At 44.2% G+C, this 25,181-nt stretch overlaps 1 protein-coding gene across 14 annotated transcripts in view; it reads right to left on the minus strand.

The window, feature by feature from the left end:
- Positions 1-25,181, minus strand: part of SUGT1 (SGT1 homolog, MIS12 kinetochore complex assembly cochaperone) — a 184,836-nt gene that overhangs the window by 147,971 nt on the left and 11,684 nt on the right. For 11 of the 14 annotated variants that reach the window (XM_069758203.1, XM_069758197.1, XM_069758192.1 and 8 more), the window contains exons 3-4: positions 17,175-17,220; positions 2,448-2,538 (exon numbers count right to left, since the gene is read on the minus strand). In XM_069758203.1, coding sequence (XP_069614304.1) covers positions 2,448-2,538; positions 17,175-17,220 — 137 coding nt within the window. The remainder of the gene's footprint in view (positions 1-2,447; positions 2,539-17,174; positions 17,221-25,181) is intronic. The other 3 variants (XM_069758199.1, XM_069758193.1, XM_069758188.1) reach the window with 1 other exon arrangement.

Consider the following 25,181-nt stretch of genomic DNA (forward strand, 5'->3'; position numbering starts at 1 on the left):
AAAGTCAAGTACCGGAATCCGAGGGGGTTCTTTCCTAGTCGAAGCTCTGGATCCCTGCTCGGATGAGCTTTTACGACTGGGCTGGTCGCCTCTATCTTTCTGCTTGGGCTTCTGACGCACCTCGTCTGACAGCTGCTGCTGCTGCTCACCACCACTCTCCATGACGAATTGCAACCAAAAGCAGGGTTCTAACATTGTAACCCGCTTAAATCCCCCTTGGATCCGGTCAGCAGATGGGCCAGCGCTATCCCTATTGGCTCCGGACACAGCAGGGAGGGCAGGAGGACTAGCGGACGAACCGGCGTCCAGATGCGAATGGCGCCGCCATCTTGGACCGACTGTGCATGCGCAGACGTCCGGCGACCCGGAAGCGGCTACCGACTCCGCCCCCCAACGTCACTGCACCCAGAAACGCTCCAGCACACGCTGAGAGCGGTACAGGACGCCGGGGATGGATCGGCAGCGCTCCGGAGCTCACCCACACATCTGAGCCCGGCACCCGCAGCCATGCCGCACCGCTGCGCCACCAATGGGAAATACTTACCTGCGCCGACGCTGATGGAGGCAGGAAATCCTTCGGACTCCGCTCCCTGCTGCGAACGCCACCGACGTGCAATCCAGCAAGGACCACCGTGGCGTCTCCAGGAATCTCCGCACCGGCCGAGGTAGGAGACCCCCCCCGCTACCGTAATCGGCCGGCCGGGGCTCCTTCTGTAGGCACCCGTCCCTTCAGGAACAGGAAACCAACTGAGGCAAGGGAGAGGTACCGCCCTTTTTGTATCTGTAGGTTTCCTGTTCCTAATGGGCGGATCCCCTCTCTCGTCGTGCTGTCATGGGAGTCCGAGTAAATTATCTTTTATCACTTCATATAAATTACCTCTTCCAGTATATGGGGCGGATGGTGCCTGGAAGATGGTGCCTCCAGAGCTTGATTTACATATAGGGTATGTGCACACGATCAGTAAACGCTGCGGGCTGGACACTGTGTACTAGTGCAGCGTCCAACCCGCAGTGGCCAAATGTTACAGCATAGTGGATGGGATTTCAAGAAATTCCATGTCCACTATGCGTCCAGAGGCGCCAACTGCTCACCTGTGGAGACGGACATGCGACGCATCTCTCCAGACCACAGCATGTCTATTTCACCCATACAATGTATTGGACGCGGTGAATCCACACGGTTCAGCGAACACATGCAGATTCACCTGCAGTCAATAGAAGGCAGCGCTTTGGATGCAGCGGAAATGCACTGCGTCCAAAGCGCTGCAAATTTTTGCTTCTCTCTAGTTCTGCTCTACTGCAACAATATTGTAACCCTGTCTGCCTGTGAGATGGAAGCTGAGAGGAACCTGCAGATGTGTCCGGTATAATCACACACAGCTCTGCAGTGAGATCAGGGGAGCAGAGAGCGGCCATCATATATCACACTGGTAATGCCACTTCAGGTAAAATAAGCTCTGGAGGCAAAGTTATCTTCCACATACCATACGGCCCAGAGCCTGGAAGAGGTTATAGAAAGTGATACAAGAGGATTTCTCAGCAACAACACATCCTATATGAGACTTAAAGGTAAGACTGTTTTCAGCATTCTATAAGTCTGCATTTCCATATTAAGGCTATATGCCCATGACCAGGAAATAGCAATGCTTTGCGCGCAGTGCATTTTCGCTGCGTCCATAACGCTGAGATGTAATCACGCAGGTAAATCCGCATGTGTTCACTGAATCATGCGGATTTACTGCATCTAATCAATGGATATGGGTGAAACTACGTAGTGAAGACTAGCATCTCCGCTCTAGATATGACAAGCTGCAGCTTTTAAACCCGCACCGTGGGTGAGTTTACGCAGCGGTAAATAGAAGCACAGTGGGAATGGGCCATCTATAAATCCATCCACTGTGCTTAAAATGTAGAACGGAGCGTTTTGGATACAGCGCATGTGACCTGCATCCAAAACGCTGCTATTCCTGATCGTGGGCACAAATGTGGTGACAGATTTCCTTTAAGACTGAGAGCAGACACTCACGTGATCGCAAGTATACAATCTGCATACTTCCAGGCTCAATCCGATACAATACAATTCACTTCTAATGAACAAGGCAGAGCATGAGAAATACTAGCGGTTATGTGACTGCCCGCTCTCACCAGCAACACCAGAGAATCCTGAAAGCGTGCAATGCGCACGGTGTCAGGATTCAGATGTCTGCAGGCCAATCGATTAAATGCAGCCTTTTATTATGTCATGTCTGCATAAAAAAAATAATCAGCTTATTGGTCATTTCATCAGCCACCGTTTACATAAATCAGGAATAAAATGTTCATCCACCAAAAAATGGCCATTTAATTCTAATTTTCCGAATCTTGCAATAATTTAGCCACACTTCGAGAATGAGCAAATGTAAGCAGAAACATTGCAACAAAACACAAGTGCGAAAAATGGCGGTTACCGTTGTAGTTGTGAAGAAGAATGTGCGCATAAGCTCTTTGGCTGTAGTACTCTGCGTCATCAGACTTCTCTTGCAGTGCTTTTGTCAGCTCCTGTAATGCAAGCACAATTTTGCTATTCATTTGTCTCTGCCTTAGATTGCTGGTGAGAATAGATCTCCTTAGTGCTGCAGAGATTAAACTCCGCACGTCTAGGAGAGAATAATCAGCTTAATCAATAACAATGTCTGACAAGAAATTTCTGCTCCTCAATGATTACCTGTAATGTAATGAATAGGGCAGATCACTTGCAGAACCGCATTTTCTCATTACAAGCAGCTAATACATTGCCAAAGACAGTAAAATAGCTTCACCCTCATAGAGGATAGCAGAAATCACGGGAAACTAAAGTCCATCATGATAGTCTGGAGATCAGCTCTCCAGAATATTAAATATTACGGGGCACAATAAATAAGAGAGGGACGTGCAACTAACAGAATTCTATGTGGATATGTAAGGTAAAACATACAGTGCTCAGCATCACCTCTAGTTTACTTTCAGAATCAACTATTTCTATGGGATAACATACTACATATTACTTCCACAAATGTGATCCATTGATTCCAAACAAGATTTGTTATTTTGCACACCTAAAATTGTAATTTTTCTAACAAATTCATTTAAGACCATGTTGCAAAACTGAGAACACCCCAATGGAAATTATAGCAGCAAAGCTAAAAGTTTAGACTACAAAATTGTAATTAACAAGAATTCAACCACTAGTAAATCTAATTATTCACTGAACAGGTGTCCAGCAGACAGAGGACTATAAAAGGCAATTACTTGGCAAAGAAAACCCATTCTTATTTCATGGGGTCAGAAATGGCACCACATGGACGAGAAATGTCACAAAAATATTTATTTACACAAGAAAGGTGAAGGCTACAAGATCAGAAAAACTTTACTCATCAGTCACAATATTACAGCAAAATTGATACAAAAATTTAACAAAGATGGAACAGTCTGCAACATCTCAAAGAGACGCCCGGGCTGACCACAGACGTCAAAGGCACCAGTCAGGTCCCCTATGCCCTCTATCCAGCAGCATTCACATATGTATTATTATATTCCCTGCCTATCCATGCCTTTTTACTTTTTGTCACTAATATCCATGTTTAAAAAAAAAGTATTTATAAAAAAAATGGGTTTTTTATGCTAATTAGGGTTTTGTTTAGTCAATGGGGCATTCATTTCCCCAGACTAATCAGCCTTTTTGCATGCCATTACGCCCTTGTGGGAGTGATAACATGATTTGCAGGTGCCGGCGTCACCACCAGCACCCTGCAAATCTCGCGCATGTGCCGTTTCTAATCGGCAACGTCATTGCACGCTTCCTGGCTTCAGAGGCGCACAACGCATGAGTGGAAGTGAAGAAGATAGTGTAGAACATGTACGTGAGCTTACGGTCATGCATGGTGCCAACAATGAAATATGGTGATCGTAGTTTCCTTATGTAGGGCTGCATAGGGCGGATGGTGTAAGGGAGCTACATTTCATTGACCTTATCATGAAAACATAGATGTACAGCTCTATACTGTTAGAGAAGAACACCTATGGTGAATTCTGAAGAGATAAGTGGTCATCCCTCTCGGGTTACAAAAGAGGAAAAAAAAAATCAAAAAAGATAGATTTTGCATTATGTTGCCAACTTGTTCATTCCATGTCTGGAAGTCTGAGATGGTTTTAAAAATCATTGAGGTCATACAAAATACTAGCTGTAGTTGGTTTTGATGTGGGGGGTATTCATTTTTTCATCTAGTTGTTTAGTGACGTGGCCGACTAGAGGGTACAGCCTAGCCCCATACAAGTGTATGGAAGCCAGGCCACTCTCACAGGCCGGGACATGGAAAGGGCATGTAAGTTCGAAGGGCAGCGCAACTGTGCACGCCCGAAAAACAAAATAACAGCGCAGGCGCCGGGACCGCTAATGAAGGAAGAGGAGGCGGCGCCCAGAGGCCCTGAGTGACGGCTGTGGTGGTGTGGGGGGAAAGACCTGCCCCCAGATCTAATTTGAGGTATGAGGGGGCACATTATAACAGCGATTATTGCAGCGATGGCAGGGACCAGAACTAAAAGAGCCACCTTGACAGAATGCAGCATTAGTGCAGCACAAGATGGCTCTTTTAGTTAAAAAACGCCTGGGGGGTGATAGGTTCCCTTTAACCCCTTCCCGACCTTTGACGCATACGCTGCGTCATGAAAGTCGGTGCCATTTCGACCCATGACGCAGCATATGCGTCATGGAAAGATCGCGTCCCTGCAGGCCGGGTGAAAGGGTTAACTCCCATTTCACCCGATCTGCAGGGACAGGGGGAGTGGTAGTTTAGCCCAGGGGGGGTGGCTTCACCCCCTCGTGGCTACGATCGCTCTGATTGGCTGTTGAAAGTGAAACTGCCAATCAGAGCGATTTGTAATATTTCACCTAAAAAACTGGTGAAATATTACAATCCAGCCATGGCCGATGCTGCAATATCATCGGCCATGGCTGGAAACACTTATGTGCACCCACCCCACCCCTCCGATCGCCCCCCCAGCCCCCCGATCTGTGGTCCGCTCCCCTCCGTCCTGTGCTCCGCTCCCCCGTCCTCCTGTCCGCTTCCCCCGTGCACCAATCACACCCCCCGCGCTCCAATCAAACCCCCCCGCACTCCGATCCCCCCCCCGCACACAGCGACCCCCCCCCGTGCTCCGATCCACCCCCCAGCACAGCGATCCCTCACCCCGTGCTCCAATCCTCCCCCGTGCTCCAATCCTCCGTCCCGTGTTCCGATCCACCCCCCCCATGCTCCGATCCACCCCCCCGTGCTCCGACGCCCCCCCCCCGTGCCCTGATCTCCCCCCCCTTATACTTACCTAGCCGCCCGAGGTCCGTCCGTCTTCTTTCCTGGGCGCCGCCATCTTCCAAAATGGCGGGCGCATGTGCAGTGCGCCCGCCGAATCTGCCGGCCGGCAGATTCGTTCCAGAGTGAATTTTGATCACTGAGATATAACCTATCTCAGTGATCAAAATAAAAAAAATAGTAAATGACCCCCCCCCTTTGTCACCCCCATAGATAGGGACAATAAAAAAAATAAAGAATTTTTTTTTTTTTCACTAAGGTTGGGGTAAGAACTAGGGTTAGGGTTAGGGGTAGGGTTAGGGGTAGGGTTAGGGGTAGGGTTAGGGGTAGGGTTAGGGGTAGGGGTAGGGTTTCGGTATGTGCACACGTATTCTGGTCCTATGCAGATTTTTCCGCAGCGGATTTGAAAAATCCACAGTGCTAAACCGCTGCCGATTTATCGTGGATTTACCGCGGTTTTTCTGCGCATTTCACTGCGGTTTTACAACTGCGATTTTCTATTGGAGCAGTTGTAAAACCGCTGCGGAATCCGCAGAAAGAAGTGACATGCTGCGGAATGTAAACCGCTGCGTTTCCGTGCAGTTTTTCCGCAGCATGTGTACAGCGATTTTTGGTTCCCATAGGTTCACATTGAACTGTAAACTCATGGGAAACTGCTGCGGATCCGCAGCATTTTCTGCAGCGTGTGCACATACCTTTAGAATTAGGCTATGTGCACACGGTGCGGATTTGGCTGAGGATCCGCAGCAGTGTTCCATCAGGTTTACAGTACCATGTAAACATATGGAAAACCAAATCCGCTGTGCCCATGGTGCAGAAAATACCGCGCGGGAACGCTGCGTTGTATTTTCCGCAGCATGCCAATTCTTTGTGCGGATTCCGCAGCGTTTTACACCTGTTCCTCAATAGGAATCCACAGGTGAAATCCGCACAAAAAACACTGGAAATCCACGGTAAATCCACAGGTAAAACGCAGTGCCTTTTACCCGCGGATTTTTCAAAAATGATGCTGAAAAATCTCATACGAATCCGCAACGTTGGCACATAGCCTTAGGGTTGGGTTGGAATTAGGGTTGTGGTTAGGGGTGTGTTGGGGTTAGGGTTGTGGTTAGGGGTGTGTTGGGGTTAGGGTTGTGATTAGGGTTACGGCTACAGTTGGGATAAGGGTTAGGGGTGTGTTGGAGGTAGAATTGAGGGGTTTCCACTGTTTAGGCACTTCAGGGGGTCTCCAAACGCAACATGGCGCCACCATTGATTCCAGCCAATCTTGTATTCAAAAATTCAAATGGTGCTCCCTCACTTCCGAACCCCGACGTGTGCCCAAACAGTGGTTTACCCCCACATATGGGGTACCAGCATACTCAGGACAAACTGCGCAACAATTACTGGGGTCCAATTTCTCCTGTTACCCTTGAGAAAATAAAAAATTGCTTGCTAAAACATCATTTTTGAGGAAAGAAAAATGATTTTTTATTTTCACGGCTCTGCGTTGTAAACGTCTGTGAAGCACTTGGGGGTTCAAAGTGCTCACCACATATCTAGATAAGTTCCTTGGGGGGTCTAGTTTCCAAAATGGGGTCACTTGTGGGGGGTTTCTACTGTTTAGGCACACCAGGGGCTCTGCAAACGCAACGTGACGCCCGCAGACCATTCAATCAAAGTCTGCATTTCAAAAGTCACTACTTCCCTTCTGAGCCCCCACGTGTGCCCAAACAGTGGTTTACCCCCACACATGGGGCATCAGCGTACTCAGGAGAAACTGGACAACAACTTTTGTGGTCCAATTTCTCCTGTAACCCTTGGGAAAATAAAAAATTCTGGGCTAAAAAATTATTTTTGAGGAAAGAAAACGTATTTATTATTTTCACGGCTCTGCGTTATAAACTTCTGTAAAGCACTTGGGGGTTGAAAGTGCTCACCACACATCTAGATAAGTTCCTTTGGGGGTCTAGTTTCCAAAATGGGGTCACTTGTGGGGGGTTTCTACTGTTTAGGCACACCAGGGGCTCTGCAAACGCAATGTGACGCCCGCAGACCATTCCATCAAAGTCTGCATTTCAAAAGTCACTACTTCCCTTCTGAGCCCCCACGTGTGCCCAAACAGTGGTTTACCCCCACACATGGGGTATCAGCGTACTCAGGAGAAACTGGACAACAACTTTTGTGGTCCAATTTCTCCTGTAACCCTTGGGAAAATAAAAAATTCTGGGATAAAAAATTATTTTTGAGGAAAGAAAACGTATTTATTATTTTCACTGCTCTGTGTTATGAACTTCTGTGAAGCACTTGGGGGTTCAAAGTGCTCACCTCACATCTAGATAAGTTCCTTTCGGGGTCTAGTTTCCAAAATGGGGTCACTTGTGGGGGGTTTCTACTGTTTAGCCACATCAGGGGCTCTGCAAACGCAACGTGACGCCCACAGAGCATTCCATCAAAGTCTGCATTTCAAAACGTCACTACTTCACTTCCGAGCCCCAGCATGTGCCTAAACAGTGGTTTACCCCCACATATGGGGTATCAGCGTACTCAGGAGAAACTGGACAACAACTTTTGGGGTCAAATTTCTCCTGTTACCCTTGGGAAAATAAAAAATTGCGGGCTAAAATTCATTTTTGAGAAAATAATTTTTTTTTTTTATTTTCATGGCTCTGCGTTATAAACTTCTGTGAAGCACTTGAGGGTTCAAAGTGCTCACTACACATCTAGATTAGTTCCTTTGGGGGTCTAGTTTCCAAAATGGGGTAATTTGTGGGGGATCTCCAATGTTTAGGCACACAGGGGCTCTCCAAACGCGACATGGTGTCCGCTAATGATTGGAGATAATTTTCCATTTAAAAAGCCAAATGGCGTGCCTTCCCTTCTGAGCCCTGCCGTGCGCCCAAACAGTGGTTTACCCCCACATATGGGGTATCTGCATACTCAGGACAAACTGGACAACAACATTTGTGGTCCAATTTCTCCTATTACCATTGGCAAAATAGGAAATTCCAGGCTAAAAAATCATTTTTGAGAAAAGAAAAATTATTTTTTATTTTCATGGCTCTGCATTATAAACTTCTGTGAAGCACCTGGGGGTTTAAAGTGCTCAGTATGCATCTAGATAAGTTCCTTGGGGGGTCTAGTTTCCAAAATGGGGTCACTTGTGGGGGAGCTCCATTGCATAGGCACACAGGGGCTCTCCAAATGCGACATGGTGTCCGCTAACAATTGGAGCTAATTTTCCATTCAAAAAGTTAAAAGGCGCGCCTTCCCTTCCGAGCCCTGCCGTGTGCCCAAACAGTGGTTTACCCCCACATATGAGGTATCGGCGTACTCGGGAGAAATTGCTCAACAAATTTTAGGATCCATTTTATCCTATTGCCCATGTGAAAATGAAAAAATTGAGGCGAAAATAAATTTTTTGTGAAAAAAAAGTACTTTTTCATTTTTACGGATCAATTTGTGAAGCACCTGAGGGTTTAAAGTGCTCACTAGGCATCTAGATAAGTTCCTTGGGGGGTCCAGTTTCCAAAATGGGGTCACTTGTGGGGGAGCTCCAATGTTTAAGCACACAGGGTCTCTCCAAACGCGACATGGTGTCCGCTAACGATGGAGATAATTTTTCATTCAAAAAGTCAAATGGCGCTCCTTCCCTTCCGAGCCTTACCATGTGCCCAAACAGTGGTTTACCCCCACATGTGAAGTATCGGTGTACTCAGGAGAAATTGCCAAACAAATTTTAGGATCCATTTTATCCTGTTGTCCATGTGAAAATGAAAAAATTGAGGCTAAAAGAATTTTTTTGTGAAAAAAAAAGTACTTTTTCATTTTTACGGATCAATTTGTGAAGCACCTGGGGGTTTAAAGGGCTTACTATGCATCTAGATAAGTTCCTTGGGGCGTCTAGTTTCCAAAATGGGGTCACTTGTGGGGGAGCTCCAATTTTTAGGCACACGGGGGCTCTCCAAATGTGACATGGTGTCCGCTAAAGAGTGCAGCCAATTTTTCATTCAAAAAGTCAAATGGCGCTCCTTCCCTTCCAAGCCCTGCCGTGCGCCCAAACAGTGGTTTACCCCCACATATGAGGTATCAGCGTACTCAGGACAAATTGGACAACAACTTACGTGGTTCAGTTTCTCCTTTTACCATTGGGAAAATAAAAAAATTGTTGCTGAAAAATCATTTTTGTGACTAAAAAGTTAAATGTTCATTTTTTCCTTCCATGTTGCTTCTGCTGCTGTGAAGCACCTGAAGGGTTAATAAACTTCTTGAATGTGGTTTTGTGCACCTTGAGGGGTGCAGTTTTTAGAATGGTGTCACTTTTGGGTATTTTCAGCCATATAGACCCCTCAAACTGACTTCAAATGTGAGGTGGTCCCTAAAAAAAATGGTTTTGTAAATTTCGTTGTAAAAATGAGAAATCGCTGGTCAAATTTTAACCCTTATAACTTCCTAGCAAAAAAAAATTTTGTTTCCAAAATTGTGCTGATGTAAAGTAGACGTGTGGGAAATGTTATTTATTAACTATTTTGTGTCACATAACTCTCTGGTTTAACAGAATAAAAATTCAAAATGTGAAAATTGCGAAATTTTCAAAATTTTCGCCAAATTTCCGTTTTTATCACAAATAAACACAGAATTTATTGACCTAAATTTACCACTAACATGAAGCCCAATATGTCACGAAAAAACAATCTCAGAACCGCTAGGATCCATTGAAGCGTTCCTGAGTTATTACCTCATGAAGGGACACTGGTCAGAATTGCAAAAAACGGCAAGGTCTTTAAGGTCAAAATAGGCTGGGTCATGAAGGGGTTAAAGTGTAGATTTTACTGTTCTGGTTTGTGGGTGCCATGACCCACTGGAAAAACACCGGAAGTGCATTTGGGTTTGGGAGTTCAGAATTAGGAGAATTTCTTATGGGGGGACAGAGAACAGTGGCATTTTTCCAGAGCCTTTACACTACCAGTAACATGGACGCCCCTTTTATTTCCATTGACAGATGACAGACGTGAGCAGGGACTCACTTTTTTATGGATTGAGTTAAAGCTTTTATTGGGAACATTTTGGATTACCGTACATCAATCCAGCGCTGTACGCCGACCACTTACTGTATTTCAGGGTTTCCATCTAAATCTCCAAATAACATGATTCGGATGACATGCCCGACAGATCCAATCACTATAATGAGGCAGCAGAGTTAGTACACAAAACTGTGGCTGACGGCACTTTTTTGCACAAAAAAATAAAAGGTCTCACACTGCTGGATCATAAGTCAGATGGTGTCTACAGTGCCTCCATCTGCCTCGTTATAGGGAATCTTTTGCTGGAGGTTCCATCTGAATCACACATTTCAGAGGTTTACACGGAAACCCTGATGTAAGCGCTCAGGGTAGAGCGAAGGATAAGTGTGAGACAAGAATCGGTCTAATTTTTTTTTTTTTTACACAATTCCTGGTGCGGTACAAGTGATAAAACGACTTTATTCTTCGGGTCGGTGCAATTACAGGAGATACCAGATTTATATTGTGTTAGTCTGTTTGACTGCTGTCACACACTAAAACGTTTTTGTTTTTTTCCCTCAGAAACAAGTTTCTGCATCACGATTAGTGATGAGCGAACGTGCTCGGACAATATCTTATCAGTGCACACTCAGGTGTTATCCGAGCATCTTGGGAGTGCTTGAATATTATGTGGCTGTATGATTTGCAGCTGTAAGGTCCTTTGCACACAACAGATTTTTGCCATCAGGCACAATCCGGCGAGTTTTGAAAATAAAGGATCCAGCAAAAGTTGCTGCCGGATCCGTTTTTTTCTCATAGACTTGCATTAGCGACGGATGGCTTCACGTTTCATCCGTTTTTTGCCGGATCCGTTAAAAATTTGTTTTCCGGCGGCCGGAAAAAACGGACATAGGAACTTTTTTGTGTCCGTCAAAAAAACAGACAGCGACGGATCCGTCGCCGTCTGCTATAATGGAAGCCTATGGCGCTGGATAAGTCAAATGATGGATTCTGGGGACGGACTCCATTTTTTTTTTTTTTTTTTTTTTTTTTAAACTAAGCATGCAATCTTTTTTTCTTCTTTTTTTCCTCTCTCTCAAATTAGCCAGATCAGCTAGTCGGATCTGGCTAAAACCAGGATCCGTCGCATCAGTTTTTCATAGTTTGCGATGGATCCGTTTTTTTTCAAAATTCACCGGATTGAGCCTGACGGCAAAAACCTGATGTGTGAAAGTAGCCTTAGACAGCCTAAAGACATGCAGGGATTGCTTGTTTGTTTGGAAATCCCCACATGTGTTGAGGCTAACAAATAGGCAATCGCTGCATGTGCCGCAAATCATGAAGCCACAGGGACTCGAACATAATATACGAGCACACCGAAGTTACTCAGATGATACCGGAGCGTGTTCTGATAAGACATTATCCAAACACGTTAAATCATCACTAACCATCCATATTTGAGAGCTATAATTTTTCCAGATTTCTGACAACAGACTCATGTGAGGGCTTGTTTTTTTGCGGGACAAGTTGACAGGTTTTTTTGTGTACCATTTTCGGACACATGACATTTTTCATTTGCTTTCTATTCCAATTTTTGGGAATAATAATGAACAAAAACCAACAATTCAGAAATTTATTTTTGGGGGGAATTTTTTTATGTTGTTCCGCGTGTGGTAAAATTGATAAGGCAGCTTTAATTTTTAGGTCAGTATAACTACAGCGATACCACTTTTATCTTTTTTTATGTTTTGCCGCTGTTAAATAAAAACAATTTTATAGAAAAATAATTTTTGCATTGCTTTATTCTGAGAGCTACAACTTTATTTTTCTGCTGATTGAGCTATATGGTGGCCTGTTTGTTGGACAAGATAGTGTTTTCAGAGGTATCATTCTTATTTACATTCGCCTTTTTGATAGTTTTATTCCACTTTTTGCTCAGCACGATGATGAAAAAACATTGATTTTTGCCTCTTTTTTTTTTGACGGTGTTCACTGAAGAATCCCTTACTAGTCTAACAGTTTTATAAGTAGGGTTGTTCAGGAAGCAACAATACCAAAGACGTGTACTTTGTTTTTTTACGAATATATGGGTACAATATAATTTTTTTATTTTGTTATTTCTAAAAAATATTTGTACAATTTTTATTTTTTTTATTTTTATTACTTAGTCCCTCTATGGGACTTTTATCACTCTGATCGCTGGAATAATGCATTGCAATGCTTAAGGCTATGTGCACACGATGCGGATTTGCTGCGGATCCACAGTGGATTTTTCCTCGCAGAAACGCTGCAGATCCGCACTGTGATGTACAGTATAATGTTATTCAATGGCAAAAAAAAAAAAAAGCTGTGCAGATGGTGCAGAAAAATCAGTGCGGAATTGCTGCGGATTTCAAAGAAGTGCATGTCACGTTTGTGCGGATCTGCAGCGTTTCTGCACCCCTCCATGTTAAAATTCCGCAGAGGCAAAAACCGCGGCTGCGGATTCTGCCAGGAGATGCGGATTTTGTGCAGAAAATTCTGCACCTCTTTTCCTACGTGTGCACATACCCTTATACCTGTCAATGCTGCACAGACAGAAGCCTCTAAGACCATGCTCTGAGCATGGTCTAACAGGCTTTCCATAGGTGGGTAATCCGGATGCAGTCATGAAGACCCCAAGTTGCCATGGCAACGATCGGACCTCTCGATGTTGTGGGGACACCGATCGGACGGGTCAGGGAGCCCCTTCCCTCTCCTAGCCTCCCAAATGTTGCAATAGATATCGATTGCTGCATTTAGGGGGTTAAACAGCAGAGGGTGGTGCTAGCACCGCTCTTGGCTGTGAGAGCTGCATCTCAGTTGTCATGTAAGTTGAGTTCAAAGAAGCAATCGCACGGCCACCGCTCCTGGCTGTAAGAGTCGGGTATCCGCTGTCATGAAAGGGTACGTCTGGGGTTGTGAAGTTGTGAAATATGTATATACACGCATATAATGTAGTGTGAGCATGTTAATATAGTACTTACCGCCGCTTTCTCCAGTGTCCAGCTCCATTCTTCTGCTCCTCTGAGTGACGTCAGCACAAATAAGTAAATAAGGCAGCACACTGCAACGCTAGAACATACAAACTTGAAATACGAAATTTGAACTGCATTACTGCACTAGAAATATGAAAAATGAGAGCGTTTAGCGCACAAGGCAAGGTAAGGCGAGGTAAGGCAAGCGTAGGACCTGGTATAAGAGAGATGCCGTAAAGGGGCTACCAGGTACACATAAAATTGGCCATTTTTATGCGCTAAACGCTCTCATTTTTCATATTTCTAGTGCAGTAATGCAGTTCAAATTTCGTATTTCAAGTTTGTATGTTCTAGCGTTGCAGTGTGCTGCCTTATTTATTTAACTATATACGAGTTGGCGACTCTAGGTTCAGCACCTGTTCACACTGAGTCTATGTTTGGATGTGCAGGTCAGGTTTTTGAAATGTATTCTCTAGCCTTCTGATCGTGCACTCCGCCTCCTAGCCTACAGGTGTTTTAATTACAGCAGGTCCAATACCCCTCCATAGAGAGAGAGAATTTTAGTCTAGGAAGAGGTTTCACATGTACCCATTCAGATGGAGACGTTTATTCTCAGCGAGGTAAGGCAAGCGTAGGACCTGGTGTAAGAGAGATGCCGTAAAGGGGCTACCAGGTACACATAAAATTGGCCATTTTTATGCGCTAAATGCTCTCATTTTTCATATTTCTAGTGCAGTAATGCAGTTCAAATTTCGTATTTCAAGTTTGTATGTTCTAGCGTTGCAGTGTGCTGCCTTATTTACTTAACTATATACGAGTTGGCGACTCTAGGTTCAGCACCTGTTCACACTGAGTCTATGTTTGGATGTGCAGGTCAGGTTTTTGAAATGTCAGCACAAATAAGACCTGCCGGCTCATTCTACAGTCTGTGTGAGCCGGAAATCTCTTATTCAATGTAAGCCTCTGAAGCCTAGTTCTGATGCTCCATAGGCTTACAATGTACAAGTCACTTACAAGTCACGCAGAGCATAGTGTCCCATGGAGGAGTCTGCAGAGCACTGATGTCACTTAGAAGAGCAGCAGAACGGCGCTGGACACCGGAGAGAGGGGCGACTATATTAATACACACACTACATTCACATACACTATTTAACAATAAAGATGTTAGTGGAAGAGTTTCTTTAAACTTGCTTTCATGTTATGGGTTGAAAAAATTGTTCTATGAAACTCAGTCTTGTCAGTGACATAGTGATTAGCCCTCTCACTTTGAAATACATAATTAATTTTAACGTGATGCACTGGAAAGCGGGGAAAAAATCCAAGTGCTTCAAAATTGCAAAAAAAAAACAAAACCTCAATTTCACAATTTATGCAGTCAGATCCTCCAACATTTTATTAACCAGCAAAGGGAAAGAGGACAGCTGGGGGCAGACATTTATAGCCTGGGAAGGGGGTAATACCTATGGATATTCACAGGCTATTAATATCAGCTCATAGCTGTATACTTAGCCTTTCCTGGTTATTAAAATGTGGGACCTTAAAAAAGGAAGAAAAAAAAAAAAGACGTAGGGTCCCCCTAGATCAGTGGTCCCCAATCTTTCTGACCTTGACAGCCACATTCAGCTCTGCAAGAGGGTCGCGAGCCACATCCACCTCCTGTGCCCCCTCTCAGTAGTGGCAACCAAAGCCCCCATTACGGGTATAATGATAACCAAAGCTTTTCCACACAAGTCACCCCAAAGCAGTATACCAAGATCCAGGGGTATAGCCCCATAAGATGCTCCATACAGATATTTGCCCCATATAATGCTGCACATGTCCCCATACAGATATTTGCCCCATATAATGCTGCACATGGCCCCATACAGATATTTGCCCCATAAAATGCTGCACACAGCCCCATAAGATGCTCCATACAAATATTTGCCCCATATAATGCTGCACATAGCCCCATAAGATGCCCCATACAGATATTTGCCCCATATAATGCTGCACATAGCCCCATACAGATATTTGCCCCATACAATGCTGCACATGGCCCCATAAGATGCTCCATACAAATATTTGCCCCATACAATGCTGCACATGGCCCCATAAGATGCTCCATACAGATATTTGCCCCATACAATGCTGCACATGGCCCCATAAGATGCCCCATACATATATTTGCCCCATATAACGCTCCATACAGACATTTGCCCCATATGCTGTTGCTGCGATTAAAAAAATAAAAAATTACATACTCACCTCTCAGGCCCCCGGCACTTGCTATATTCACCTGCTCCCCGTTCCACCACCGACCGCCACTGTGTCTTCCCCGTCCTCTGCAGTGACGTTCAGGCAGAGGGCGGAGCGCACTAATCGCGTCATCGCGTCCTCTGACCTGCGCGTCACTGCAGAGAACGCGGAAGACGCAGCGGCGCCGACGGAGAAACGGGGAGCAGGTGAATATCGCGCACTGAGTTATACTCACCTGCTCCCGGCGCGGTCCCTGCACGTCTGTTCCCCAGCAGCTTCAGTAATGAATATGCGGCTCCACCCCTATGGGAGTGGAGTCAGGTACATATTCATTACTGTAATGAGCGGTACCATGTGACCGCTCACTACAGAAAGAAGCTGTCGGCGCCGGGGAACCAGGGACGTGCAGGGACCGTGCCAGGAGCAGGTGAGTATTATTACACAGCTCCGCTCTCCCTCCCCTGCTGACCCGTGGGTATGACTCGAGTATAAGCCAAGAGGGTTACTTTCAGCCCAAAAAAGTTTACTATTTACTATAGGATTTTTTTTTCTTTGGGTCCTTGTGAATGATAGGGTGTGGAGTAATAAGCCACGGGCATTACAGGCACTTCGAAAGAACATACAGCGGAAAATTCAGGCTATGACCCCAGACTTCCTGTGGAATACATTCAACAATATGGAATGGTGCATGCAAGGGTGCTTGGATGCGAACACTGGACAATTTCAACACCTGCTTTAAAACATTAGTTTCTCATTAACCAAACTATGTACAGCCCAAATTTCAGTACGATAGACAACCACTTTTAGAAGTTACTGCAATTTTTCTGGGTAAAGTAGCGAGTGAATCACCCTGTATTAGGCTGAATACTTTATAAAAATAGAGACTTATACAGCAATTTTTACATTAATTTTTAAATACATGATGAGATCTAAGATCCATTTAACCCTTTCGCATCCATGGCCATTTTCTGTTTTTGTCACCAATTCTTCCAAGAGGCATATTTATTATTTTCGGTCAACATGCCATACGAGTGCTTGGGTTTTTTTTTGGTTTTTTTTAAAAAGTGTGTGTGTGTGTCCACAAATTTATTCGGCTTCAGGACATCAACCTCAAGCGTGCAACCAATATCATTAACTATCCTGAGCATGCTCCACAGATCAATGATCTTCACATTATGTGGGATTACAAGAAGAGAAGATCTGTGGTTAGTCCGCTGAGATGTTTGGAATAAGCTCCCTTCTGAGTTCCTTCAAACTCTGTGCGCGAGTGTACCTAGAAGAATTGATTCTTTAACACTGTTTTGAAGGCATATTTAGATCTTTTTTGTTCATTCACTTTACATTTTGTTAAATTAAAAAAATAAACTATTAACACTTCTATTGTTTAAACAATTCTTCCTTTGGAGCATTTTGTTTTTATAGCTGCCTTAAACTTTTGCACTTTCATGCTATAAAGGCAAGATAACATTTTATGCTCAATTTTATATTACTACTTTGAATACTTTCTCTCACACCTCACCTTTTCTCCTTTAGCCCCATTTTATTTTATACAAGCTAACAATTTTATAAAAGTGTCACCAGAAATGTTGCCTAAGGATTGATCACCCCTATAGACCAAAAAGCTTAGACCTTACCTCTAATGATCTTTGTGGATTCTCAGTAATGTAACTATCAGAAAACCTGCAGATGTAAAAAGATAAAGTAATAAATATAACATGAATCATATCTAAATTCAGATAGACCTGTACATGCGAGCTGCATCAGATTTTCCTCCATCTTTGGTCTGGGTATCAGAGTAAGACATTACTAGTGCTGTCGAATATTAATACAGCGTAAACTTAGACAAGGCAGTCAGATAGTGCACCAAATTTACCACAGTAATGAACGATGAGACTAAATGGCTATCTTCTAGCAAGATGTGCCAAACCCATCTATTCCTATTGCCAGCTCTAGGCTGGTTTACAAGCTTGGGCACTCCTGGTCAAAATTACTGTTATGGTGAACAGTTAACCCCTTAGTGATAGACAAATTTGGTACTTAATGACCAAGCCAATTTTTACAATTCTGACCACTGTTACTTAATGAGGTTATAACTTTGGAACGCTTTAACGGATACCGCTGATTCTGGGACTGTTTTTTCATGACACATTGTACTTCATGCTAGTGGTAAAATTTCTTTGATATTACTTGCATTTATTTATGAAAAAAAGGAAATATGGCGAAAATTTTTAAAATTTTCCACATTTTTATGGGTTAAAAAGTTGACCACCGATTTCGCATTTTTACAACAAAATTTACAAAACCATTTTTTTTTTTAGGGACCATCTCACATTTAAAGTCACTTTGAGGGGGGTTCATGACAGAAAATACCCCAAAGTGACACCATTCTAAAAACTACACCCCTCAAGGTGCTCAAAACCACATTCAAGAATTTGCTTCACAGGAACTGAAAATGTGGAAGGAAAAAAATAACATTTAACTTTTTTATTACTAACATTTTACTTCAGAACCAATCTTTTTTATCTTCACAAGTGTAAAGAGAAAATGAACCACAAAATTTGTTGTGCAATTTCTCCTGAATACGCCAATAGCCCATATGTGGGGGTAAACCACTGTTTTGCTTGGGCGCACCGCAGAGCTTGGAAGAGAAGGAGTGCCGTTTGACTTTTTCAATGTAGAATTGTCTGGAATTGAGATCGGACGCCATGTCGTGCTTGGAGAGCCCCTGATGTTCCTAACCAGTGGAAACCCCCCACAAGTGACACCATTTTGGAAACTAGACCTCTTAAGGTACCGTCACATTAAGCGACTCTGCAGCAATCTAGACAACGATCCAGATCGCTGCAGCGTTGCTGTGTGGTCGCTGGAGAGCTGTCACACAGACAGCTCTCCAGCGACCAACGATGCCGAAGTCCCCTGGTAACCAGGGTAAACATCGGGTTACTAAGCGCAGGGCCGCGCTTAGTAACCCGATGTTTACCCTGGTTACCAGCGTAAACGTAAAAAAACCAAACACTACATACTTACATTCCGGCGTCTGACCTCTCCGGCGCTGTGCTTCTCTGCACTAAGCGCCGCCCGGAAAACAGAGCACAGCGGTGCACAGCGGTGACGTCACCGCTGTGCTTTCCGGCCGCTGCGCTTACACAGTGCAGAGAAGCAGAGCGCCGGAGAGGACAGACGCCGGAATGTAAGTATGTAGTGTTTTTTTTTTTTACATTTACACTGGTAACTAGGGTAAACATCGGGTAACTAAGCGCGGCCCTGCGCTTAGTAACCCGATGTTTACCCTGGTTACCAGTGAAGACATCGCTGAATCGGTGTCACACACGCCGATTCAGCGATGTCTGCGGGAAGTCCAGCGACGAAATAAAGTTCTGGACTTTCTGCGCCGACCAACGATGGCACAGCAGGATCCTGATCGCTGCTGCCTGTCAAACTGAACGATATCGCTAGCCAGAACACTGCAACGTCACGGATCGCTAGCGATATCGTTCAGTGTGAAGGTACCTTTAAGGAACTTATCTAGATGTGTAGTGAGCACTTTGAAGCCCCAAGGGCTTCACAGAAGTTTATAACGTAGAGCCGTGAAAATAAAAAAAATCTTTTTTTCTACAAAAATGATTTTTTAGCCCCGAAATTTTTATTTTCACAATGGTAATAGGAGAAATTAGACCACCAAAGATGTTGCGCAATTTGTTCTGAGAATGCCGATACCCCATATATGACCAATGTTTGGGCACACAGTGGGGCACGAAAGGGAAGTAGTGACGTTTTAAAACACAGACTTTGATGGAACGGTCTGCGGGCGTCATGTTGCGTTTGCAGAGCCCCTGATGTACCTAAACAGTAGAAACCCCCCACAAGTGACCCCATTTTGGAAACTAGACCCCCCAAGTAACTTATCTAGATGGTGAGCACTTTGAATCCCCATGTGCTTCACAGAGGTTTATAACGCAGAGCCGTGAAAATAAAAAAATCTTTTTTTTTTTTTTTCCAGAAAATGATTTGTTAGCCATCAATTTTTTTTATTTTCCCAAGGGTAGAAGGAGAAACTGGACCCCAAAAGTTGTTGTCCAATTTGTCCTGAGTACGCTAAAGCTCGATATGTGGGGGTAAACCACTGTTTGGGTGCACGGCAGAGCTCAGAAGGGAGGGAGCACCATTTGACTTTTTCAATGCAAAATTGGCTGGAATCAATGGTGGAGCAATGTCGTGTTTGTAGACCCCTGGATGTGCCTAAACAGTGGAAACCCCCAATTCTAACTCCAACCCTAACCCCAACACACCTCTAACCCTAATCCCAACCCTAACCATAATCCTAATCACAACCCTAACCCCAACACACCCCCAACCCTAACCCCAACACACCCTTAATCGTAATCCCAACTCTAACCCCAACACACCCCTAACCCTAGTCCCAACCCTAACCATAACCCTAACCACAAACCTAACCCTAATCCAAACACACCCATAACCCTAATCCCAAACCTAAGGCTTCTTTTACACTTACCCGTTATTTTGCGGCCTGTTATTGCGGGCCTTTTTTGCAGGCTGTATAGCCGCAATTTGCACGGTCTGCCACAATAACGGACAGCAAAAAACTTGCGTATCGCCGTTTTTCGGGTTTGCAATACTATGGCAAAAGTATTGGGGAAAAAAACGGCGGTCCACAAAACGAGAAGTCACGGTGCACAGCATAAAAAACCTTCCGTTGTTTTTGCGGCCCCATTGAATTACAATGGGGTCAGTGTACGTAAGCATTGAAAAATATCGAGCAGGCTCGATATTTTTTCACAGCCGTAAATACGGCCCTCACGGCCACACGGCGCTCAGTGGAATTATTGCGGTCCATTTTTTATGGCCCCATAGAAATCTATTGGGACCGCAAAAACGTACCGTATATACTCGAGTATAAGCTGACCCGAGTATAAGCCGACCCCCCTAATTTTGCCACAAAAAACTGGAAAAACTTAATGACTCGAGTATAAGCCTAGGGTAGAAAATGCAGCAGCTACTGGTAAATTTCAAAAATATAATGCTCCATAAAGTTCATGATGGGCCCATATAATGCTCCATAAAGTTGATAATGGGCCCATGTAATGCTCCATAAAGTTGATGATGTGCCCATAAGATGCTCCATAGAAAAATATGTCCCATGTAATGCTGCATTAAAGTTCATTATGGCCCCATAAGATGCTCCATATAAAAATGTGCCCCTTGTAATGCTGCATACAGTTCATTATGGTCCCACAAGATGCTCCATTTAAAACTGTGCCATATAGAATGCTCCATACATTTCATTATTGCCCCATAGATGCTCCATATAAAGCTGTGCCATATAGAATGCTCCATACATTTCATTATTGCCCCATAGATGCTCCATATAAAGCTGTGCCATATAGAATGCCCCATACATTTCATTATTGCCCCATAAGATGATCCATATAAAGCTGTGCCATATAGAATGCTTCATACAATTCATTATTGCCCCATAGATGCTCCATATAAAGCTGTGCCATATAGAATGCTCCATACATTTCATTATTGCCCCATAGATGCTCCATATAAAGCTGTGCCATATAGAATGCTCCATACATTTCATTATTGCCCCATAGATGCTCCATATAAAGCTGTGCCATATAGAATGCTCCATACATTTCATTATTGCCCCATAAGATGATCCATATATAGCGGTGCCACATGTAATGCTGCTGCTGCTGCAATAAAAAAAAAAAAAGACATACTCACCTCTTCTTGCTTGCTGCCCGCTGCTCCTCAGCGTCCCCTCTCTCCGCACTGACTGTTCAGGCAGAGGGCGGCGCGCACAATAATACGTCATCGCGCCCTCTGACCTGAACAGTCACAGCAAGAGGACGGGAAGACAGAGCGGTGCCCGGCGGGTGGAACGCGGACAGGTGACTATGAAATACTCACCTGCTCCGGCGTGGTCCCTGGCAGCTTCTCCCGGACAGATGGTCTCTGGCGCCCGCAGCTTCTTCCTGTAGTAAGCGGTCACGTGGGACCGCTCATTACAGGAATGAATATGCGGCTCCACCCCTATGGGCATGGAGTCCATATTCATTACTTTAATGAGCGGTCCCACGTGACCGCTGAACAAAGGAAGAGCTGCGGCACCCAGAGACCATGGGACAGGCAGGAACAGCGACAGGAGCGCCGGGACTAGGTGAGAATATGACAGTCCTCTCTCCCCCTCAGCCGCCGACCCCACCGCAGATCATGACTCGAGTATAAGCTGAGAGGGGACTTTCAGCCCAAAAATTTGGGCTGAAAATCTTGGCTTATACTCGAGTATATACGGTAAGTGTAAAAGAAGCCTTACCCTAATCTTAACCCTAATTCTAATTTTAGCCCCCATCCTAACCCTAACCCTAGCCCAACTCTAATGGGAAAATGGAAATGAATACAATTTTCTTTATTTTATTATTTTTCCCTAACTAAGGGGGTGATTATATACTATTTTTTTTATTTTGATCATTGTGATAAACCCTATTGCAGTGACCAAAATGAACCAATAGGAAAAATCTTCCTATTATTGCCGGGTGCCGGCTGGCAGATTTCAGCGGGCGCATTGCATATGCGCCCACCATTTTTTTCCCTGATCTAGATGGCGGCGCCCACCGGAGGAAGGAGGGTCGAGGAGCACCGGGAGACACTGGTAAGTATGGGGGGGATTGGGGACCCTATTTCTCTCTCCTCTAATGTGCGATCACATCAGAGAAGAGAGAAATTAACTGGCACATCGGATTTTCTTTTTTTTTTTTTTTCGGCCGCTGCTATACGGTTAGTAGCGGTGATCGCAAAACCGGGGTTGGTAAAAACCAACCAGAATTATGTTTTCTGGGGTCTCAGCTACCCCCGACAGCCGAAACCCCGGGGAAAATCTGAATCTGGGGGGCGCTATACACTTTTTCCACAGCGCCATTAATTAACGGCTCTGCAGTTTAAGTACACTTAACTACCGCCGTTAAAAGGTGTATCGGCGGTCGTTAAGGCTATGTGCACACGATGCAGATTTGCTGCGTATACGCAGCAGATTTTTCCACGCAGAAACGCTCCAGATCCGCACTGTGATGTACAGTACAATGTAAATCAATGGGATTTAAAAAAAGCTGTGCAGATGGTGCGGAAAAATCAGTGCGGAATTGCTGCGGATTTCAAAGAAGAAGTGCATGTCACTTCTTTTGTGCGGATCTGCAGCATTTCTGCAGCGTTTCTGCACCCCTCCATGATAAAAATCCGCAGTGGTAAAAACCGCACAAAATCCGCGGCGATTCTGTGCAGAAAATTCTGCACCACTTTTTCTACGTGTGCACATAGCCTAAGGGGTTAGGTAGGATGAAAATGACATGATCTCTAAAAGAGATAAAGATGACATTTCTTTTATATATTTTAGGCAACAAATGTGCAAAAAAAAAAAAAAATATATATATATATATATATATATATATATATATATATATATATAAATAATATATATACACACACACACACATACACGCTCGCGGTGCTGACAGAAAAGTCATCGGATTTTGGCACTCGTGCTGACATCATTGGCTCTGAACTCCAATGACCTTTCTGAAAGCACAGCGAGAATGAGAACTTTCTCACGGCCGCGGTGATGTCAGTGAGGTGAAATTAGCTCATTGGATATGAACTCCACTCAACCTTAGGGTAAGTTCACACAGGACTTTTTTGCTGCGTATTTTTATGCTAATTTTCAGCTGCTTTTTACAGTACCAGCAAAGCCTATGAGATTTCAGAAATCTCATGCACACACATTGGTTTTTTGTTTGATCAGTATTTTGTGCTTTGCTGCGTTTTTTTGACATAGAGCATGTCACTTCTTTCAGCGTTTTTGCTGCGTTTTTTCACTCATTGACTTGAATGGGTGTTGAAAAAAATGCAGCAAAAATGCAGCAAAAACGCAGGTATCATTATTTGCTGCGTTTTTTGCTGCTGAAAATCCAAGGACATTAGCCTGGAAAAAAGAGAAAAAAAACCGCGCAAAAAAAAAAACCGCACCAAACATGCACATAAATTAGCATAAAAAAAGCAGCAAAAATACGCAGCAAAAAAGTCCTGTGTTAACTTACCCTTAGCAAGTCACCGCGAAGCTGAGCAAGCACTAAAATTCAGCATCAAAAGAACATTTTAAACAAGTCTGATGCAGTTTGAAAACAAGTTCTGTGGACTGATGAGGCTAAAATAGAACACTTTGGCCATAATGAACAAAAGTAGAGGTGGAGAAAAAAATGGCACAGATGAACATTTCATGGGAAGAGGGAAGAATGAACTCAATGAAATTTCAACAATTTCTTGACGTAAACATAACATCAGTAAGAAAGCTGAAGATGAAAATAGGATGGATTCTCCAAATGGACAATGATCCTAAACACACGTCAAAATCCACAATAGACTACCTCAAATGGCGCAAGCTGAAGGTTTTACAGTGGCCCTCACAGTCGCCTGATCTGGACATCGCTAATAATCTGTGGCTAGACCTCAAAATAGCAGTGCATGTAAGATGACCCAGGAATATCACAGAACTGGGAGAATGGATGAAAATCTCTCAAACAAGAATTGAAAGTCTCTTAGGCTACGTTCACATTGGCGTTCCGCCAATGTGCGTCGCTGTTGCGCCGGCGACGCAGCGGCGACGCGCCCCTATGTTTAACATAGGGGACGCGTGCGTTTTTTGGGTGGCGTTTTTCGACACTTGCGTCGTTTTCGACGCTAGCGTCGGACGCAAGAAAATGCAACAAGTTGCATTTTCTGTGCGTCCGATTTTGGTCAAAAAACGACGCACACGTCGCAAAACGCGCGCGTTTTTGCGTGCGTTTGCGCGCGTTTTTGCGTGCGTCGCCGACGCAGGGCGGCGCAACGCTAGTGTGAACGTAGCCTTACCCGGCTACGAAAAGCATTTACAAGCTGTGATACTTTCATAAGGGGGTGAATACTAGATACTAACCATGCAGAGTGCCCAAAGTTTTGCATTGTCCCATCTCCATTTTTGTAATTTTTAAGATGTAAAATCTGAAAATATATATATATATATATATATATATATTTGCCTAAAATACAAAGGAAATGTGCCATCTTTAACTTTAGGCCTTTTAGAGATCATTTCTTCTTTAACTTGCTTAACCGTTCATAATAACAGTAATTTTGACCAGGGGTGCCCAAACTTTTACATGCCAATGCAAAGTAATAAATAAATATTCCATGCGCACCTGCAAAAGCGACCTACCAAAAACGCAGCAAAAACTGATACCTGCATTTTTTACCCTACCCATGGGTGAAAAACTATCCGGAAGAGGCAGCACTTTGGACGCAGTGCATGTTCGCTGCGCCCAAAGTGCTGCCTTGTATTGAACGCAGGTGAATCCGCATGTATTCACTGAACCGTGCAGAGTCACAGCATCCAATACATTCTATTAGTGAAATTTCTATTGCAGAGAATGGCGTCTCCGCAAGAGAAATTGAAAATGCTGCGGTCTGGAGAGACGCGCCACATGCCCGTCTGCGGGCATCTGTGGACGCATAGTGGGCATGGGATTTCTTGAAATTCCATCCACTATATCTTGCCATCTAGATACTGCGGGTTGAACACTGCACAA

This window comes from Ranitomeya imitator, chromosome 3 (assembly GCF_032444005.1).
Source record: "Ranitomeya imitator isolate aRanImi1 chromosome 3, aRanImi1.pri, whole genome shotgun sequence".
Classification (NCBI taxonomy): domain Eukaryota; kingdom Metazoa; phylum Chordata; class Amphibia; order Anura; family Dendrobatidae; genus Ranitomeya; species Ranitomeya imitator.